Source organism: Eptesicus fuscus, chromosome 18 (genome assembly GCF_027574615.1).
Source record: "Eptesicus fuscus isolate TK198812 chromosome 18, DD_ASM_mEF_20220401, whole genome shotgun sequence".
In the NCBI taxonomy this organism is placed as follows: Eukaryota; Metazoa; Chordata; class Mammalia; order Chiroptera; family Vespertilionidae; genus Eptesicus; species Eptesicus fuscus.
This window is the reverse complement of record NC_072490.1, coordinates 27,913,001-27,934,793: the sequence shown is the minus strand read 5'-3', so window position 1 is coordinate 27,934,793 and position 21,793 is coordinate 27,913,001. Positions and strand designations below refer to the sequence as shown.

Below are 21,793 nucleotides of genomic sequence, written 5' to 3'. Positions count from 1 at the left end.
CGGGGCGAGCCCGGGGCGGCGGAGGCGGGCCCGGCGGCCGGCGGGCTGCCGCGGAGGCCAGCCCGGGGCCATAGACCCGCGCCGCCGAAGGCTCCGCCGCGGCCAGGGCCGCCTCCGGACTAGGACACGCCCGCCCCTCGCCCATCTTCCGAGCGCACATGCGGTTAGGGGGCCCCCGCGCCCGCGCGCGCCCGGGTTCTTCCCGCCGTTACCTTCGGCCGGGCGCGCGCGCGTCACGCCCGACCCGACGTCCAGCCTCCGCCGTCCGCACGTTGGTTCCGCCCCCTGCCCCCCCCCCCTACTTTTAATGGAACCACCTCCTTCCTGACCTCCCCTCCGTGCAAGCAGATGGGCTCACCCACATCCGGGGACCAGAGGAAGAGGTGTGCCGGCCACGTGGTGCAGGGGCGGGCTCCGGCGGCAGCGGGCGCATCAGTGGGTCGGTAAGGGTTTCCCGCGCCCCTTAGCCTCGGTTTTGGAGAGTGGGAACGAGCTCGTTCCTCGGCCTCACACTTCCCCTCCACTCCCATCGGCCGAGGCCGATGTCTTCACTCCATCCTCCTCATCGCTGCCCTGGCCGCTGGCCAGGTCGGGTAGAAAGGGACTTGCGTGGTGGGCCGGGACCTGTACCTCCCCCGCCTCCACGTTTGGTCTCTCCAGCCTGAAGCCGGAAGTGGGTGCTGTGGGCGGCCTCACACACCCGTACCGATGGTGGTGGCCTGCGAGGGTCATTTCTAGCGAGGGAAAAGACCTTCTGGCTTTGACCTTCTAACTAAGTATTTATAAAACACAGATGGATAAAACGTGCCCCTGCCCCGGCGAACGCACGCACTGGGAAGAGTGTGGAACCGGCGGTGTGACCAGCTCCCAGTGGGGGACCACTCTGTGCGCACAGGGAGCTAGGAGCTGGGATCTGCGGGGGGTTAGGAGAAGGGGAAGGGGGGGATGCCTGCTGTGCTCTGCCGGGGGCTTGAAGAAGGCCTCCTGCCGGAACCAAGTTTTTTAGACCAGCTGGGGGGAAAAGAAAGGAACGAGCATTTCAGGATCAGGACAAATCACACGTGTAAGTTTGTTCAGGAAACTGGTAGTGGTTAATTCTGCCCAGTGTAGCAAGGGCTTGGGCCAGTGGCCGCGTCCTGGACAATGCCTCTCTTGATGCTTTCCAGCCCCTTCAGAGGGAAAACACCTTAGCACCTTACTCTAGACATGGGGTGTTGACCCGGGTGATCTTAGGCCCACGTTGAGTTTGAAAGGAAAAGTACAGGTTAGTGATGGGGGATAGAGGCTTTGAAGTGTAGAGGACAGAAAGTATGATAGGGTTAGAGGTGTTTGAAAGAGTGACAGGTGAAAAAAGATTGAGGCCAAATAGGGGAAAGATGTGTTGAGTCATTGATACAAAATGTACACGTTAACAGCTGGAGGTGATAATCCCTGAGCAATCTCCAACCAAATATGTTTAGTGGGTAATAAGAACAAGAAGGAAGTGTTCAAGGCCAGAATGCTGCTGAAGCTGGAGTGAGTTGAGAAAAATTTACGAAAAAGGTAGAATCTTTGTGGGCCCGGGAAAATCAGGTTTTGAACAGCAGGGAATAGGGAGGAGGGTATCCCATAGACCAGGGCATCAAGGACAAAGGTGTGGCAGCAGGAAAAGGGAGGGCTTTTGTAGGACAGGGACTCCAGAAACATAACTGGAACTGAGGGTAAGGACCCCCTGTGTGTAAATTTTCTAAAGACGGGGGCCTTGTTTTGAGTTATTTACTGGGTAATACTGGATTAATTCTTGTGTGAAACATTAAGACATCTGGTTCACTGGTGCACCTTTTGCTTCAGTTTCGTCTGGATCCTTACCATGGGGGAAAAACCCTTCCCCTCATCCCAACCTGTATAATTATTATCCAAGTATCAGGGCAATCTTGCAGTCATACTGTTGGAGACAAGCACAGGCCTATATGAAGGAGTTGGATTCCTCTCCCAAAGATCGTTTCTTGTATGAGTTTTCATACTCAAAGGTGGGAGTGACTGAGAGTACCTTTGCTGCCATTGACTCACAGGCCATCAGGATGGCTGTTTTGTAGCAGGAGCACAATAGGGTGATGCCTGTGATGAAGAATAGCCCAAACTTGGAAACGAGGAACCCAGAGGTACCTTCCAAGCTGGCTGTATCTGTTTAGGGGAAAGTAAAAGGGAGGGAATCGGCATGACTGGACCGGGCATTAAAGGGCTTGCAGCATTAAGAGTCACCCCAAAGGGAAGGAACAACAAGCAGCATGGAGACCTACCGCTATTGCTGCTTTCGGGGTCCAGCCTGAGCACCATCTTAAGATAGGAGGCCATGTATTCACAAGCTCAGCCGAGGATTTCTGTCACATCTCTGGTTGGTCAGTTTGTATATCCCACTTCAATGTTATCATTTAGCTTCTTGGGCTAAGAATGCCAACATTCGAGGCAAGGCAGGTGGTGACTCTTACAAAAAATGGTGCAGGAAACCACCCGAGAGGAAACTTGCTTATGAGTCAGGGACTCATCAAAGGCATCCTGAAAGGGAGCGGTGAATGTGCCAGTTAGGAAAGAAAAGCTGCATTCTAGATGTACAGTGGCCTTATAATAGAGGCCCTTGAATATATTGCCTTCCTGTCACATGACACTGGTCTGGGCCACGTCCTATGTTCAGTGTATGCTACAAAGTATCAGCTGGAGGGGAAACAGGAGGGACTATGATTATATATAAATAAGTTGTTACCAGACCCAGATGAGAAGATGAGTCTTTCCCAGGGTGATAGACCAAACGACACATCGAGGCTAAGAAGCTGGGGGGAATCCTAGTGCTGGATTACATCACCTCCTGAGTCTATGTTTTGGAAATAACCTCTTTGACAGATTTGACAAGATCAGAGCTGCAGGAGAATGGACAGTGAAGTACAGAGAGATGGAAGGATCTTGGATTTGATTGATGATGCGTGGCGAGAAGATAAGCTGCCCTACGAGGATGTTGCAATACCACTGGTAGGCTGTCATTTGTGCCGAGGGGAATGGGTTAGAGGGCCCTGGTAGAGGTAGAATATCAATGGTCAAATAAACTAGTAAGGCAAAGAAATCAAAGCTGTAGAGTCCACTGACTAGAAGCTTCCGGAGAGCATCTAGACTTTTTATTTGAAGAGAAATGTGGTTCAGAGAGCTGATGTGAACTTCTCAGTTAGGCGTCATTTCAGGACTGGAACCCAGGCCTTCTGAGCCATTTTCTGTCAATTACACCAAAGCCAGTAAGCCAGATAATGGGGTTTAATGCATAAGATGGGGAAGAATACGAAGCAGTGGCATATAAGCTATATGGTATTTCTTACTTCCCTATCACTGGCTTGTTGACATTATTAAAAACTCACATTCTTAGAACATACACCTATCCTAAGTTCCCTGGAAAATAATTTAAAAAATCTGGCTTTTCTTCTTTTGCCTTTGGATCAATGGGCTCCTGGAATACACTTGTCTGCTCTCTATGAAACTGCCCTGCAAAGAGTTTGTTAAACCTTAAGTAATAAATGATCTAAAAGCTTGGCTTGTATAAGTGCTTATTAAATATCCTATTTATGTCATAGAGGAATGCTTTTCTTACAAGTATGCCAACTATCCTGAGAAGAGCTGTTAATAAGATAGAGCTTACAGATAGAATGCTGCTGCTATTACAGAGAAAGAAAATCTAGCTCACCAATGTTTTCATTTAAGAATAAGATGATAATATGTTCAATGAGTAATACACATATCACATAATAAATCACAGCTTAGTTCAACTTTAGAAAAATAGTCAAAAGGGAGGGTCATGAGAATTATAGCTGCCATTTAGTGAAAACCAGGTTTATGCCATGGACGGAGGTTGAAATTGGACATACATTATCTCTAATCTTGAAACAGCCTTGCAAAATGGTGCTGTTATCCCCATTTTACAGGAAAGGAATAGGATCAGAGAGGAGAACCTGCCCAGGGTTGGGTAGCTGATAAGTTGGACTTCACACCTGGGTCTGTGAGGCTCCAGATCCTGTCCTGTGAACTTCGATTTCTTTCATTCCACAAGCATGTCTTTGGAAGCCTTCTGTGTGCCAGATTATGTAAACAGAAGATACAGTTTCTGCCCCTGCAGGTCTAGGGAGGGAACACACAAAAATAAGTAATTATTATAATAAGGGTTTTAAGGGGGGTCATGAACAGCCACCGTAGTATAGGAAGTGGCTCGCTGCCTTGTGGGCAACAGGAGACGCCACAGAGAGAAAGTAATGTTTAAGCTGGTCATAAGTGAGGACCAGAGGTTAGTGGGGGTGGACAAGGGCACTCCAGCAGTGGGGACTGTGCAGAGGCTCAGAGCTTTAAAGTCTTCGAAAGAGAGTGAGGGATGGGAAAATACACTGCCTTTTCATAGAGTAGCTGCAAAGAATTGTGGTCATTTTTACAGTGTACCATAATAGATGGCTGCATTTATGATACTTTGTGTTTGTTTTCCAAGCTCATATGCAATTTTATATGTTGGCATTCATTGCCAAGGGACAATCGTGACCAAATGAACGACATCATTTTAGAATACATACCACAGATGGGATGAAATTAAGCAAAGTTGCCTACTTCTGAATTAAATAATTCATTAAGCAAGGACTTTTTTATGCTTTGTCAGCTATAACTAATTATTGGAACCAAACTTTAAGTGTATTATTACTTTACAATAAGTGATAGTTCCTTTCAGTTTGTACCAGTATGTTTGAATTTCAGTCTTAACATTTATAGAGCAAGATTTATCTGATCCCCATATACATGTCATATTATAAAAATATCGTTTTATATATACTGAACATAATTCTAAAGGAGAAGAACATTATATTCATATACTGAAAATTTGAATCATTGGAAAATCATAAGTCTGGATAGTAACAGTTTGCTAACCCTAAAAGAAACATAAATTCAGATAATTAAAAAGAAATATGTTGGTATCAGTGAACACTGATACAAAGCAGAGTCCTGGTAGTAATACATTTACATTTAAATATAAGGAAACTTTCTTAAAAGTTCTCACTACATACAAAAATGAGGTAATGGATGTGCTAACTAGACTTATTGTGCTAATTGTATCACACTATATGTGTATGAAATCATGTTGTACACCTTAAACTTGCAGAACGTTACATGTAAAATAAACGTCATTTGCCAAGTTTTATGTTGCCCGGCTCCACCACTAGGGGGTAGTCTCATATTATACTACATTTTCACTGCTCCCCACTTAGCTCCATTATAATCTAGGCATGCTGGGTGCAGGGTAGTTTCTTAATACATTTCTTGTGCTTAAGGAATATGCCAGCAAATGTGATATTCTATTAAGGCAGCCCCTTAATAGAATTTTTAAAAAGATTCTTTTCAGTTTTCCCAGCCATTAATAATAGCAAATATTCCTTGAACATAGATGTCCTACATAGTACTAAGCACTTGATCTAAATCACAGTGTTTAGTCTCACGGCAGTCCCAGGAGGTGATGGCTACATTTCTCATATTTTCAGAGAGGAAACAAAGGCTCCAAGGGTTTGAATACCTTGCCTGAGTAACCCAAGGTGGGGTGGTGGCTTGGATCCTGGTAGCTTCCGGAAGCTGTGCCCTTGGCCTCCTGCACAAATGCTAGAGCCATAAGACCATCATTCCTTCTGGAGAGGACCGGTATGATACTTCCTCACACCTTTTTATTCAGCTATTTCTTTAGGATACATTTCTGCCAATTATGCTACCTGTTTCTAGGAGCTCAGTTTAATCCTATGTGCTCTTGAGTTTTAAGGGGTTTGTTAATGTACATTTACTGTCGTCCTGAATATCCACTGTACCTTTTCAGAATGAGCTTCCTGAACCTGAGCAGGACAACGGTGGCACCACGGAATCAGTTAAAGAACAAGAGATGAAGTGGACCGACTTGGCCTTACAGTACCTGCACGAGAATGTCCCCCCCGTAGGAAACTGACACCTAGCTCCCTTCTCACGGACAGATTTTATTTTTTAATAGAGATACAAAATGTTTTCTTTCAGTCTCCTAATTGAAATCTTTTAGTGATAGATCCAACACTCAAAAATGTACACCCACTTAATTTGTGGCAGCAAAGTGCAATGTGGAAATACCAGAATGGGAAATGGGTTGAGATTTCTCAGGAATGCAGAATATTTGGCTCTTTGAACCTGAAGTTCTTCATGTGTTAGCTTGTGTTTAAACATGTTTGGTTAAACATTTGCCTTTAATTTTGCTTTACTGTCCGAGTCTAACACTTCCCATCTGCTTGTGTGTGTCCTGTGACAGGTGGTTGAAGATAGGAGAGGAAAAGGCTAAGGAGGAAGCTAGGCTAAGGAGAATGACTAACTTCCCATGTATCCCACTTGGAGAAGCAGTCTGAGTGGGTGTGGAGATGTACTAGACATTCAGAAGCCCATTCACTGACTGCTGGGATGCCTGAGATTCCCCATGATGTTTTCAAACCTTGGGTACATTTCTAAATTAAACAGTATCTGACATTCCCTCTGCTCTCCCCACCACTTTTGATGCCTCTAGGAAGGATCTTCAGCTAGATGAATCACTGGTTTTATCTAGTAAGGTGATTTACTTTCTCAGCCCTTTGAGGTATAACCAAAACACCATGAAGTCAGTATTTGGTTATAAATTGTATGAGAACTTGTACTTTGCAAAACACTTACATTTATCTCCTTGGAATTATTTGCCTCTGTTAAGTGGTGTCTGCCTTGTTCTCTGTCTAGATTGTAAACTCTGGGAAGAAGCCCTGGCTTATACTTCTGTATCCATCATTGAAAAAGTGAAAACACTGAGTAATTGAAATCTCTTCTCATCCTGTTTTTACTGGGTCTTTCTGTTTCCCTAGCTCTTAGGAGGAAGAAGTAAATCACAAACAAGTGAGCTGATTTGGGGGGTTTCAATAGAAACGTTGTGTAACAACTCTCCTGTGATCCAAACAGGTGAAAGCATGTGTGTGTTCTGTGTGGGAGTCACTGGCTTCGTGCTGGGAATACAGTAGTGAGCAAAATAAATATGGCCTCTGACTTTGTTTAGTAGGGTAAACAAGCATTGAACCAAGAGTCATACAAACATATAATTTCAAATTGTGACATTCTAGGAAGAAAAATTGGATGTCACTTGGGTGCAAAGCCTGAGGCAGAGTTTCTCGTGCAAAGGATTTCTAGAGGCTGCTGTGCTCTGGAGCAGCAGGGTAGGGTAAGGGGAAAGATGAGCAAAGGTGTGACTTCAGCTGAAGTCTAGCCTAAGGCAAACCCCACAGCAGCTATGAAAGTGGTGGCATCAAGAGTTGTCCCACTTTGAGACCAGAGGCTAGGCCTTTTAGCAGAATGCCTGTTGTTCAGAGGATGTGGCTCTCCAGAGAACAGTGCAGCTCTGAGAAGCCAACAGTATCCAGGGAATGGGCACACAGACCAGGTAAAGCATGCCTGGGCCCATTACTGGGTACTATAGGGTATAAGGTGTGACTGGGGGGACCTGATTCAGTTTGGGCCATTATGGGTAGATCTTATGATAAGCCGCTTTTATAGCAGTAATTTGAAGTTTAATTGTGTTTCTGAATGTTTCTCACTCTCCAAGGAAGTGGCCAGGCCCCTTATGCTTCCTGTCCATAGCAGAAAGCAGACATGCCCCAAAACAAGCCTACCCCTTGTTTGGGAAGCAGGGAAGGAGAAAAGGAGCCTCTTAGGAGGAGTAGAAAGCTGTGCCCAGTCACTGGTGGTATCCAGTGACATGGTGGACTTCAGCGATTCATGGTTTGGGGTGCCCCAAAGGAGACCTGAAGCTCAATTCTGAGTCTTCCAGCCAAGATCCTGCAGCATTGGAGTCACCTCCTCCAAGGGCCCCTCAGCGTTGGCAGTGAGGACAGGAGCAGTGACCCAGGTAGACAGTAGAGGTCCTCACTCATGTCCCAGGTCATTCGTGAGCATCCTAAATGCTGGTGAGACCCTAAGAGAAGGAAAGAAAGACTCCAGCCGAAACCGGTTTGGCTCAGTGGATAGAGTGTCAGCCTGCGGACTGAAGGGTCCCAGGTTCGATTCTGGTCAAGGGCATGTACCTTGGTTGTGGGCACATCCCCAGTAGGAGGTGTGCAGGAGGCAGCTGATGGATGTTTCTCTCTCATCGATGTTTCTAACCATTTCTCTCCCTTCCTCTCTGTAAAAATATCAATAAAATATTTTTTTAAAAGAAGTTTAAGTTAAAAAAAAAAGAAAGAAAAACACTCCATGACTACAACTTCAGCACTGTACAGTGAGGCCAAAAAGACTTGAAGGAAATGGGGTATTTCCTGTACCCTCCTTGAGTGTGTGAGCCAACACCTGGAGGATGGGTAGGAGTAGCCAGAGGAAGAATAGGGCATAAGGAGTGATTGCAGAGAAAACAAATTGCATTGAGCTGGGAGGTGGGACTGGCATTACAAGCAAGGTGGGGGGCAGACAGGAGGAGGTGGGGTGGCCTGATTAGATTATATTTTATCTTTTTTAATATAAGTCCCTCTGGTTTTGAGCAGGCAGGAGTAGAAGTGGAAAGACAAGAGCTTTGCTTGGTTCAGGTGAGAGATGATGATGCCTTGGGCTAACAGGATGGAGGTGGAAATAAAGGAAGTTGGAATACCTCTTAGAGGTAGAATTATCCAGATATGCCCAGCGAGAGGCATGTTGCATGACGACAGCACCTAGATCATGTTTGTGTGGTTCGAAAGAGACTCGAGTGCCCAGTGTGAACCCTGCCCTTGTGACCCAGGGGTGAATTCTCTGAATCAGACACAGGACTCCAGATGCAGCCTCTGTCCTCTGGGAACATAGAATCTGGGTCCAGGAGCCCCATCCCTTGAAGCCCAAGTTAGACCCACTTCTGAATAATATAGTAACAAAAACAATGGTTAGCTGAATGCTTCCATGTGCTTCGGACACATGATCTTTAGCCCTGGTGTCCACTTTGAAGGTGGATATTTTTACCCTCCTTGATCAGGAGGTGGCAACTTAAATGACATGTTCCAAGTTAAAAGACTTACTCCAAGTCACTCAAATTGTAAATGAATTCCAACGTAGGCTGTCTGATCCCCAAACCTGGATCCTCTCCCTGGACCACGTGACCTCCCTGTAAAGCCTACTGTGACCACTCCATTCTGAAATGGGAGGAATATTCCATCAGGACATTCAGAATTTCAAAATGTCAACCTTGTTTCTATAATTGAGCTAAAGAACTGAAAGAATAATTTTTATTAGGAGCCTGGGAGTCATGAAACATTTAAAAATTCAACCTATTACCGAATCCATATATAACTCATAGCAGCATGAGTCATGCTGTTTTCACTGGTTTTTATTCAAGGTTAAATCCCAAGTGTGTATTTTCCAATTTGGGTACATTGAGAGTGAACAATTTAGTACCCATGCTAGTTAGTAGCATGCCAGCAGGGGGCGTCAATTTCTATAAGAAAGTCAATCCCTGGCAGATCTGTCAGTAAACTTGAAACTGAAGGTACTGAATAAATGTGGTGTTTTGCTTGGAAGTGATTCTGCATATGTGAAACCCTGGGATTCTGGCCACCCACCCTTGGGCTGGGCAACTCACCTAGTGGGCTCCTCACTGGTGCTTCATAGGAGGCCAAGTGAGGGCACCTAGAAGGTGAGGGCAGTTCAGAACTTTGCTCACCTGTGACCCCAACTCTTCGTCAGGCCTGGGGACTCTCATTAAGCGTTTCCCCACGTTTTGGTGTTAAATCATTTAAATGATTTAGGCATCATTATGGAATGACTGTTTTCAAAACCTTCCTTTATTCTAACTTTTTTAATCCTCACTCGATATGTTTTTTAATAGATTTTAATATGTTTTTTTTTATTGATTTTTAGAGAGGGGGAAAGGAGAGGAATAGAGAGATAGAAACATCAATGAGAGAGAAACATCGATTGCCTGCCTCCTGCACACCCCCTACTGTGGATCGAGCCCACAACCCAGGCCTGTGCCCTGACCAGGAATCGAGCAGTTGGTTCATGAGCTGACAACCACTGAGCCACACTGGCCAGGCCAAAGCTTGCTTTCTTGATTTGGCCCTGCTTTACCCACAGTTAAATTCTTTCCCTAGTTCCTTGCCACTCCATATGCCATTGGTCAGATCCTGAGGAAAGCAATTGGGGGGTAGAGGGGTTAGGGGCTAGAACGGAAAAGCAAATGGGTAATCTTGACCTTGCCTTTGACCCTTAGCCAACAAGGACTGGCTTCATGGCCATGCAACCTGTGCAGTCACACAGGGTCCCACATTCAGATAGTTTTTCATCAAGGGACCCATGTTTTCATTTTGTACCAGGCCCAATAAGTTACGTAGCTGGTCCTTAAATCTATGGTAGCCATCCCCTGTGGGACGGCGACTAACTTGACCCACTGTCTTGAATCCTCTGTCGCTCTGGGTATAGCAATGAAGTTGTCTCAAAACAGAGCCTCTGACTGAAATTAATTGCCAGAAGCACAATTACAGAGCTGGAGCAACGATCAACTCATTCATTTATGAAGGGTTTCTACCTGGATACTTAATTTACCCTTTCATGTTGAACCATATGAAAAAAAATCAAAACGTTTTTATAGATCAAAAATTGTCAGTCACCATTTTCTATGTTTTGAGCTCATTTTATTCTTACCTCGAGCCAGCTGAGCACATATACACACACATGAGAACCAGATTTGACGGGTAGAGATGGGGAGCCGGCAACGGGTGGAGAATTTGAAAACAACCAAATGACTCCAAAGGAAGTGAGGGAGTTGGGTGTATAAACCCATCCCAGTTATTCCATGCCTTCCCTGGTGACTCAGATCCCTTTTATCATGGTGCCACCACCCAAGGGCAAAAGGGGTTTTCCTCCACCCATGCCACGATCTTGCCTCCACTCTCTTGGCATCTCTGCCATGCTCCCTCCCACCCTCATCTCAGTCTCCAGCGGTTCCCTGCCCCCACCCCATGCTCACATGTGGGTAGTCACGCTAACTGGCATAGAACCTAACTGTGCAGCACTTCCTGAGGCAGAGTGAGGTGGCAGCATCCCTACCTCTTTGCCAGTAGGACTGCCCTAACATCTGTCAACTAAGACCCACATGGCCACCCCTGGCTCAGCCCAGACAGAAAGGACCATGGGCCAGTCTGGTGAGGCACTTCTCCCCTGTCCCATCTTCCAGGCTCTTGTGCTCCCCACTGCTCTCCTCCCAGCCTCTCTGGGGGCAGTACAGATGTTGAGACATGCCTTCCTCTTCACTCACAGCTCCTGCTCACCCAGGGCTGCCCTCGGGGGGGGGGGGGGGGGGGGGGGAGGAGGGTGAAGGTTAGGTGCTCATGTGTCCCAGTTCTTGGTCCAGGAGGACAGGCAACATTGGCTTTGAGAGTACCAGAAAAAATGAGCATCCAGCTGGGTTGGAGAGTCCCAGATGGACTGAACTCTTGGCAGGAGTGAGAAGGGCTGCAGCTCTGGTCCCCACGCCTCCCACTGACTGCTTCCAACTTCTTTACCCAGTTTCTCTTTTCCTCTCAATCAACCAAGCAATCAATCTTTATCTGTGTGTGTTCCTACTTCATCCTTTCTTGATGTTTTTCTTCCTCGTATTCAAGCATTTATCTAAATACCTTACTCTATGCACTAGACTTACCTTCTTTTATATTGCAAATACCTTTAAAGTACAACTTACATCAGTTTGCACCCTGTTTTATTTTATACCAGAGGCCCTAGGCCTGGCCGACGATCAGGGCCCATCTGTGGGGCGACCAGTGGGGTGATTGGGCCCCCGCTTGCACCTGCCTTGGCCTGGCGCCGCCCACTCACCTGCTCCACCATCCTGCCGTGGTCCCTCTCTCATCCGGGCCCATCAGGGCTGGCAGTGCCTCCACTGCCACCTGCTAACAGCGCCACATCGCCATGTTCCACGCTACCCCCTGGTGGTCAGCGCACATCTAACTCCCGGTCAGTCAAACTGTCTGTGGGGACAATTTGCATACTAGCCTTTTATTGTATAGGTTATTAGTTACTTATTTGAAATTACGTGTAAACAAAACGTACATAGGCTACTTGCAAAGCATAATGGCTAAGAGTACAGACTTTGGAGACAGAAGGGCCTAGGTTCAAAACCCAGTGTATCAGTAGATGAGTGTATGAAAAAGCTGTGGTACATTTATACCATGGAATACTATGTGGCAATAAAAAAGAAGAATCTCTTACCCTTTGAGGCAGCATGGAGGGACCTGGAGAGTATCATGGTAAGTGAAATAAGTCAGTCAGAGAAAGACAAGTATCACATGATTACACTCATGTGGAACCAAAGTAACAAACTGATGAACGGAGTGGATCCAGAGACATGGAAGCATGGAACAGAGTGCAGAATCTCGGACGGAAGGCAGGGGAGGGTGGGTGGGTGAGAGGTAATCAACCGAAGACCTTGTATGCATATATGCATAACCCATGGACACAAACAATAGAGTGCTGAAGGCCTGGGGTTGGGGGAGGGAGGTGGAGGGGGCTGGAGGAGGTCATTGGCCGGGGAGGGCGGGGTGGGGGGGCGGGAATATATAATACTTGAAACAATGCAGAAACTTTTTAAAATTAAAAAAAAAAAAAAGTATAGCATGCTCCAGCATCCCCCAACCAGTTATTGACCTTCCTGAACCTCAGTTTCCTCATTGGAAATAGAGTTGGTAAAGCCACTTACATGATAGGTTTATTGGAGGCTAAAAGGGACAATGCAAGTGAAGTGCTTAGAACAGTTTCTGGCACATGGTTAGCACCCGATAAATATCAGCTGTTGTCTGTTTTCAATATAATAAAATAAGCTTTCAAATGAGTTCCACATTGATGCTCTGAAGTCAAACAAAGAATAATTTAATTATGTAAATAATCATTCCCAAATAACCCTCAGGGATTATTTTGCATAGTAGAAACAGAATGAATTAGGAGGCAGAAGATCTAAGTTCAAGTTTTAGCTCCACCACGTACCAGCTGTGTGACCAGAAGTCTGCCTGTCAACTTCTCTGAGCCTACATCACAGGGCTGGGGACTAAAATGAGTTCAATGTATTCAAAACCATTTTGTAGATATAAAGAACTACATACACTTAAGTTAAACATCATAATATACTAGAGGCCCAGTGCACGAAATTCATGCACTGCAGGGGGGGTGTCCCTCAGCCCAGCCTGCACCCTCTCCAATCAGGGACCCCTCGGGGGATGTCCGACTGCCAGTTTAGGCCCCTGTGGGATCGGGCCTACACCAGCAGTCAGACATCCCTCTCACAATCTGGGACTGCTGGCTCCCAACTGCTCACCTGCCTGCCAGCCTGATCACCCCCTAACCACTCCCCTGGCAGCCTGATCGACATCTAACTGCTCCCCTGCCGGCCCGATTGCCCCCAACTGCCCTCCCCTGCCGGCCCAATTGCCCCCATCTGCCCTCCCCTGCTGGCCTGGTCGCCCCTAACTGCCTTGCCCCTGCAGGCCTGATCACCCACAACTGCCCTCTCCTGCTGACCATCTTGTGGTGGCCATCTTGTGACCACATGGGGGCGGCCATCTTGTGCAAGGGCATGATGGTCAATTTGCATATTACCTCTTTATTATATAGGATTTACTTTGTAAATTCATAATTTGTTCTCAAGTTCATGTTTCATATAGCTCTCTTCATATATGTGCTAATTTAAACATAATAAATGAACACGTCGGCATATCTACATGTGAATTTGCATTAAAATGTTTTGAAAAGTCTGAAAGAAGAAAAGACAACAAACTATTGGCAATCATTGCCTCCAAGGATAAGGTTAAACTGGCTGAGGAAGGAAATTGTCACATCTTCATTTCCTTCTGAAAAAGTGGTGGGGTTATGGGAAATTTTCAAAAATAACAATGCAGATATTGCAAAAATAAGAATAGCATTGTTTTGAAAAATATTCTCACGGCCTTTGAATAAAGATTTGGATGTATGTTAAAACTTGTGTCAGCATTCAGCAATTTTTGTCCTACTAACATTCAGCAGGAGCACCAGCTCTGTGGGAAGCACTCGGAGATGCAACGGAGGATCAGACATGGATTATACCTGAGATTATAATGTGCTGGACCAGATAAAACACTTATGCAAAGAGCCACACTCTAAAACAAAGTGGCCAGTGTGCCTCGTGCACTATACATGCTCAATAAATACTGGGAAAATGGACAAACGGATGGATGGAGACATTGTGAAAAGATAGCCGTTGAAAGACAAGCTTGACTTGAACATCTAGAGATTAGCAAGTGAGCTGGGAAGGTGCCTTTTGGTGAAATCCTGTCATTTCTAATTCAGTATCAGTTTTCCCCTCCCTCTCTCTCATCCTTCCAACTCAGGGGTGGGGCTGGTGTGTCTGGAAACGTGTGGGATTATATTTGTGGGGAAGGGGAGAAGGAGGTGGGTGTCAGAGAATACTGCTGCATTTAGTGGTAGGTTGGATTTTAAATAGACTGCAATAAAGAATTGTTCTATCCAAATTACTAACAGGGACCACATTGAGAAATACCAGTAGGTGAGAGAAGCATCGTAAACAGATCATTACAAGGTCATAAAGAAGCTGCTGGCATAGATATCCACACACGTTTTCTGCTTTTGTAGCCAAATCAAATGTGTGACCTCCCTTCTAGGTAGCTTGCCTTGCTGGAGCTTGAAAAGCTAAAGCCAACTGCCAGGATCCCTTGGGGCTGAGCTTCTGCCTGTGACCTGGCTTCCCCTGGGCAGATGTACCCTCCAGAGACCTACCGACTCTGGTGGGGCTTCGGGGTCCTGTTTTGTGTGTTGGTTTGGTTTGGTTCTTCCTGCATCAGTATGAAGATCTCAGTGTCTAGATGCTTCCTGAGTGTTGTAGACGGGATGCCGGGCATCCATCGCGCAGCTGGAGCTGTGCAATCCTGGAATCAGGTGTGGCTGGGGCTTCCTTGTTTTCAAGTTGCCACATCAGCAGCTGGGGCATAGCTTCTGGAACTCCCAGTTTCCTAGTCATGGCAGAAGGGGAGCTTCCTCGGATGGATCGGTTCTGCACTGGAGTTCTGGGAGTCAGTCCTGGAAGCTCAACAGAGTACCCGCTCTTCCACCCAACCAGACAAAATTGTAAGCACCCAGAGTCCTATACTAAGTCATGCCGTTTCCCTCCCCTGCTTCTATCTGTCCATCTCGTAAACTATTTGTCATCCGTTGCTGAATTCTGACACAGTGGTCAACCTAATAAAGAAATACAAATTAAACCAACAATGAAGTCATTTCTCATTTCAGAATGTGAACACTTAAAAAGACTAATAAAATTCAATGTTGGTGAGGGCGAGGGGAAACGGGCTTTCTCTTGGAGGTTGTGTAGGTTGGAGCAGGCGTTTTGAAGAGCAGTTTGGCAGTATCCATCCAAGTGTAAAATGTGCATAGACTCCACCTCTAGACATCTGTCAAGGAGAAATACTGCCACATGTCCTTAAGGAAACAGTTGCCATGGGCAGTAGTTGCACCATTGTAAGAAATGGAAAAACAACAATAAATAGAAATGTCCATCAAGAGGGAATAGTTTCGAAAATCACTGTACAACTGTTCTTTGGAATACTCTGCAGTCGGCAAAGAGTGAGGCAGGGCTACAAGGACTAATATGGAAAGACATTGGACATATTTCCAAGTGAAGAATGAATTGCAAAACAACATGTATAGTGAGATCTCATTTATGTCTTAAAACACATACAACGAAAGTATATGTTTCTATTTAAACATGTATATGTCTGCAGAAACCCAGACAAAGGCAGGAAGGGCACAAACCAAGCTACCCTGCAGAGTAGGGGAAGCAAGCTGAGGAGGGGCTTGTGCAGGACTTTTGCTGCTATTTTCTAACTTCTATTCTGTTTCAACATTTGAATATTTTACGAGAAGAATGTTATGTTTAATATCATTGCATTAACACATAAATGTAAAGGTTATAAAACATTATATGGGCAAGATTTTTTAACTTTCAAATGTCAAAGCAAAAGCTAGAGATTGCTTGTTGGATCCATCATATCTGAAAGAGAGAAAGAACGACAAAATGAATCTAGTGGAAGAATATGGGCATTCATTGTACTAGTCTCTCAACATTTCTGTATTTTTAACATTTTTCATAATATAACGATGGAAATAAAAACACCTCAAATACACATCCTTGGATACACACACACTTTTCCTGTGCAAGCAGATTTTTCCAGATGTTGGAAGCAAAGCCCGTGGCTCACTCAGCTGCAATTATGGCCAAAAGGCATTGCCAATCTTTCTCAACCGTTTCTTAGAGCAAGTATCTCTCACTCCCCTGGCCTGCAACTTGAGGAGCCTGCAGATGCCCCTGTGGCCTGACTGGGGTGGGCAGCAGCCCTCTCCCCAGTCCCTCTGGGGGGCACAGTCAGGACCAGGGCCTGTTGGGGAGCAAGGACCTAGCTGTCCCTCCTCTCCTCTCCCTACAGAGGGGGAGGGCCATGGCTAAGGGCACCTTTAACATCAACGAGGCCCCACCCAGGTGTATATTTCAACCAGCCCATGGAGGGACAGGCGGCCATTGGAAAGAAGAGGAGCCGGCGGCTCCTTCGTGGCCACAACAGGGGACTCTGAAAAGATCCCACTCGTTGGGATTGGGATACTCAGGAAGCCTCATTCAGTTCTGAGATAGCGGTTTGTGGATAATGGGGGAGGCAGCAGGGTCGAGATTAGAAAAAGAAAAAGAAGGAAAAAAAAAAGAGAAGGAATTGGAATTTTAATGAGAACCATCTGGAGTGCTTGCCAAGGGTGTAATGTTTTTAGTACAAGAAAGTAATTCCTCAGCTTAAATGAGGAAAAGAGCAACGAAGAAAATGGTTCGATTGTGCTTACCCCCCCCCCCAAACTGATGAGGGACAGAACCACGTATAGAACAGCAGGCGCACAGGGCCGGGTTGGGGCGGGGGGGGGGGGGGGGGGGGCAGCGGGAGGAGAGCGCCCCCTTCTCCATGCGGCTCCGCAGGGAGGAGGAATGTCACTCCTCTGCCAAGGAGACTTTGAGGGATGGGTTGTGGAGGGCCCTGGGCCAGCGCCTGGAATCTGGGTAACCATGGAAACGGGCCCGCGGGGTGACAACAAACACGGGATGGAATTTCAGCGTTCGCAGCCAGGCCGCAGAGGCAGAGGAACGGGAAAGTTCAGGAAAGTTTTGTGTTGTTGTTGCTTTGAACCCCGGGGGTCGGGGGAGGCACAGGAGGGGTCGGCAGTGTTCAGAATAAAGGACCCCGGCCCAGCACCCCAACGGCGTCACCTGGAGCCAGATTCTGGATTCTCGACTCTACACCATCCGTGTGCAGATGCCAGCCATTCATGTGGCTGAAGAAAAGCGGGCCTTCATTGAATGAGAAAAGATATACGTGAGAGAGGAAAAAATGTTGCCGATACTAGGCAGAAAATGTTTACAAAAGAAGCTATGGTCTCTAGAACTTTCTTTCCTGAGGCCTTTCCAAAGAGAATGGCAGGCATCATTCCTGGACAGAGTCACCAGCTGAAGGAACCATCAAGACATCTGCTGCAGGCTCTTTGCTTTGCAGATGAGGAAACCAAGGCAGAGTAGAGGACTGGATTCATGTCCTGGCTCCTGATACAAGGTTCTTTTTCTTTTTTCCTTTTTCTTTTTAACATTTTTAAATTGATTTCAGAGAGAGGGAGAGATAGAAACATCAATGATGAGAGAGAATCATTGATTGGCTGCCTTCTGCACGCCCCCTACTGGGGATCAAGCCCATAACCCAGGCATGTGCCCTGACAGGGAATCCAACCTTGACCACCTGGTTCATGGGTGGATGCTCAACCACTGAGCCACACTGGCCAGGCAAGGTTCTTTTCTTGACAGTGTGTCCCAGGGGCCTGAAACGAGCCCAGAGTAGACCCTTGAAGTCCACAAATGGGTTTAGGTGAAATTGTATAAATGGGCAGTGGTAAAATAAGTAATAAAATTGTTAACCCGGGGATCAGAAAATGCGGGGGAAATGCATAATGCATTGCCATTCTTAGAAACTGAGATTAACATGGTGTAAAATCCACTCCAGTCCCATGGTTATAACCATCAGTAGTTGAGAAGGAGCCTCTGTTGTGAAAAGAGAGAGACTCTCAACAGTTAAGAATTTAGCAAAGAAGATCGTTTTAAATGAGCAAAGTTACATAACTTTATAACCTCTTCAAGAAATCATCTTGAAACTTCATTAGCAAAAAATGCCCCTGAATCAGCCAACAGGAAATAAGTCCAAGGAATTTCTGGAAATAGGAGGGTGTTTTTTTGTTTGTTTTTTCAAGTGAGAGAAAAAAGTTTTTAAGGAAAAAGGAAGCCCTGACCCACATAAAGATAGGGTTTCAGTCAAACTAATTTGAGAGCAAGAAGGGAAAGTGTACGCCTCAGCAGTGGAGGGAGTACCCAGGCCTGGAGGCTTTGGGTAGGATGCTGAAAACAACTACCACCCCCCAAAATGGACACAAGAAACAGCCAGTTTTATGCTAAAGATGACATTCCATTCACCGAGAAAATAACAAATCTGCAGGAGACTGTCCACAGCCCTGTTGACGTCTACAGAGAAACTTAAAAATGGTTTCAGCACTTAATCCAGAAATACTTGCTGTTTATCTTGAAGTCACTGCTTTTCCCTAAAGCTCTGCTCAGTAACGTTTTATCCTGAAAGCCCTTATTTCCCTTATTCAGAAGTTAAAAATGGGGGGAAGTGCTACTCACTTTCTCAGCAAATGTTTTTGACAGTTTACGCTATGCCAGGCCCTGTGATCATATCCGATTGTGACTGCCTCTTTGGCTTCATACCATATCTGAGTTTTTAATATTAAAATGCAAAGTCGACTAGGAACCTCTGAGCCTCTCATAAAATGCTGAGAGCTGTCCATCTTCAAATAGTTAAGTACTACGCGAGCTTCAAGAGGCCACTGCCCATTCCTAATGAGAATCTTGTGTTTATGATTCATGGATTAAACCCCTATAAATGGCTTTATATACATGCCCAAAATATGTGGATCCACAAGAGGTCTGAGAGTATGCATGTAAGTATGTATCTGCTCGTGAGAAAGTGTGCGTGGGAGGGAAGGAAGGAAGGAGTAGGAACTGTTTTCATTAAAAAAAAAAAAAAAAACTGGAAGGGCAAGCAAAAACGATTCATACCCATCATTAAAGAAGTGAGGTGTAGGGCATGACGCTGGGAGAAGCCAGCGTCTTTCCAAATGGTCATTCCTTTAGCCCTTGAAAAGATTACTCTTTCAAGGGAAACCTTGGGCTGGTGTTTGTTTTCCTCAGTAATAATTACACTGTTTTGTGTTGTTGTTGTTGTTGTTGTTGTTTTAATCTCGGTGATTTTTAAAAGGTGAAAAGCCTTTTTATCCTTTCGTAAAAACCTTTATTTAAAAAATCTCAATCACTCAGGTTTCCATGATCCCGGTGATAATTATTACACTGAGGGAAAGGGCCCCTGCGGTTGGCCTGGTGGTCTCCAGGCCATTACATCACACAGTACTCGCCTGACCCAGTGGAAAGGGCCTTAGACGAGGTCGTCTCAGCTCAGGGGACCCAAATGTTTGTCATGAGAAAGTGTCCTACAGGCAAGGTGTCCCTTTCTGACCAACTCCAAACTGTCCCCATTGGATAAGCAGAAGTCTAAGTACTGGATGTGCTCAAAGTGAGAGCTCAGACCCTTCCTGTCCCCTGTCCCCACAACTTGCTTCTAGACTTCATGGAAAGAAGCGACCAGGAACATTGGAGCATTACTCAGATGTTCTACATATGTTATGCGAAACTGAAGAGCATAACTTGGTGGGTGTTTTTTTTTTGGTCAAAATGCCTGTGTGAAACAGGATTTTCCAACATTAAATCTAATGAGCCAGCATATGTTGAGCTTGAGTTTGTACTTATTGTCAAATATAGAAGCCCAACAAGCAAACTATATCCAGGTAATGTCCTATATCCACTAGGAAACCTGCAATCTCATTTAGGAGGCTGTGGGTTGCAAGTAATATGAAACTCAACTAACAGAAGCTTAGCAATAAAGCACTTATTATTTCTCTAACCAACCCAGATCAGAATTGATTAATTCCACAACTAAACAGCATCACCCAGAACCCAGGTGCTTGTTCATCTTAAAGGCTCTTGTGCCTTCCTCAGCAGTCATCTTGCTCCCCTCAAGGTCCCAAGATGGTGGCCACAACGCTGGCCAACACAACCTCACATCAGAAGCAGAAAAGAGATTGTCTTTTCCTTCTGGTTCAAGGATGGGCAGATGGCAGAACCAGAACTATTGAGAGCTTAGTTGGGAAGGTGGGACGCACAAACACGCGCACTGGATGCAGATAGCCATGTGGGCTGCTGGCAGTCATCTTGTAACTATGTGGTGAGAGCATATCTGAGAATGATTGACAGCTCAGAGGAGAGAAGAACCAAGCCAAGAGACAGGGCAGAACTGGATACGAGGGTCATTCTGAAGCCACACATGCCCTTGGCCTTTTTAGTTACATGAGCCAATAAACTCCCTGTTTGATAGGACCCTTGCCACTCAGAGACCTCACTCATATAGTCACTTGTCTTAACTTTTCCAGCCCTACACTAGTCATCCAATATTGTTTTGCTTCTTAAAAAATATTACTAGTTGGGACATTCTACAACATACTTAGCCAGTATTCCTTAACACTAACAAGGTCATGATAAAGAAAGATTGATAAATGGTCACAGATTGTAGGAGACTAAGGAGACACGAAAACTAACGACAGCGTGGTATCCCAGGTTGGATCCTGGAGCAGGTAAAGGATATTCATGAAAAAACTGGGAAATAAAGTCTGTAGATCACAGTGTTACACCTATGTCAATTTCTTAATTTTGACGAATGTGCTGTGTTATGTAAGATGCTAACGTTAGGGGAAGCTGGGTGAAAGGTATGTACAAGAGCTGTACTATCTTTGCAACTTCTTCGTCAATCTAAAATTGCTCCAAAATATCAACTTCAAGAAACATATAATTGGTCACTAATATTCCAAAGTCTAGTAAACACGGAATGAGACTGACTTCTTCTTGAAAGGGATAATAATGTTAAGTCCCAAAGAGGTTAAGGGACTTGCCCATGGCACCTGGCAACTCATGTCAGAGATGAGCCTGGAAACTAGGGCCTAACACCTGGACACACACTGCAGCCCAGGGATCCCGAGGTCTTGCTCAAAGGATTTAGTTTCCATGGAAACAGCTCTTCTCTGAGCACACTAAATTCCCTTGCTGCTGTCCATGTTAGCTCTGGACTATTACATTTCATAGTCCATTTTTCACATTGATAAATTACACAATTATAGCAGTCCAAGAATGAGCAATAACAGCATGCAAAAGGAATTTGTACCAGAAATTGAAACTACCATATGGTCAATGGATTAACATTAACCATAAATAGAAACCATTACATTCTCTGGTGCCTGCCAATGGCATTCATATAAATTAAGCGTGTTCTGAAAGGCAATACATGAAAAATATTCATGCAAAATAAACCCAAGCCACACCATTTCCAAAGACAGGTTTTAAAGGGGTTGCATCTCAAATGACTTAGATGTGCGTGAACATGGCATTCTGGTAAAAAGGATGTTAGGTGACTCAAAAAGTGGTTCTAGTGATGATAGACACTGATGTCAAAGATTCATTTTAGATAATGATAAAATTCGGGTAAGATGTGTTCCATAAAATGTGAAGGAAAAAGCAGAGGTAACTCCAGCCTCCTAGGCATGAGCA

General features: G+C 45.4%; 2 protein-coding genes across 6 annotated transcripts in view; one reads left to right on the top strand and one right to left on the bottom strand.

Annotated features, from left to right (window-relative positions):
- The window catches only part of CEP63 (centrosomal protein 63), a 51,407-nt gene extending 50,897 nt beyond the window's left edge, over positions 1 to 510 (bottom strand). The window contains exon 1 of the mRNA XM_054729541.1: positions 359 to 510. Within this exon, the coding sequence (XP_054585516.1) occupies positions 359 to 433 (75 nt within the window). The 5' untranslated portion in view covers positions 434 to 510. The remainder of the gene's footprint in view (positions 1 to 358) is intronic.
- ANAPC13 (anaphase promoting complex subunit 13) lies at positions 354 to 6,858 on the top strand. Of its 5 annotated transcripts, none has more exons than XM_008152992.3 (3): positions 354 to 443; positions 2,878 to 3,003; positions 5,855 to 6,858. In XM_008152992.3, exons 2-3 carry the CDS (start codon positions 2,905 to 2,907, stop codon positions 5,978 to 5,980), a joined length of 225 nt encoding a protein of 74 aa, XP_008151214.1. In that variant the 5' UTR covers positions 354 to 443; positions 2,878 to 2,904; the 3' UTR covers positions 5,981 to 6,858. The 5 variants fall into 5 exon arrangements, with proteins under 5 accessions (XP_008151214.1, XP_054585517.1, XP_027984614.1 ...); XM_054729542.1 differs by having other exon boundaries at positions 374 to 439; XM_028128813.2 differs by lacking the exon at positions 354 to 443 and adding an exon at positions 493 to 588.
- The last annotated feature ends 14,935 nt before the right edge of the window (positions 6,859 to 21,793 follow it).

What these genes read in the sequence shown, in the direction of transcription:
- ANAPC13 (XM_008152992.3), top strand. Translation starts at nt 2,905, where the DNA reads ATGGACAGTGAAGTACAGAGAGATGGAAGGATCTTGGATTTGATTGAT. An exon ending in AGGATGTTGCAATACCACTG is followed by an intron (nt 3,004 to 5,854) that starts GTAGGCTGTCAT and finishes GTACCTTTTCAG; the next exon opens with AATGAGCTTCCTGAACCTGA.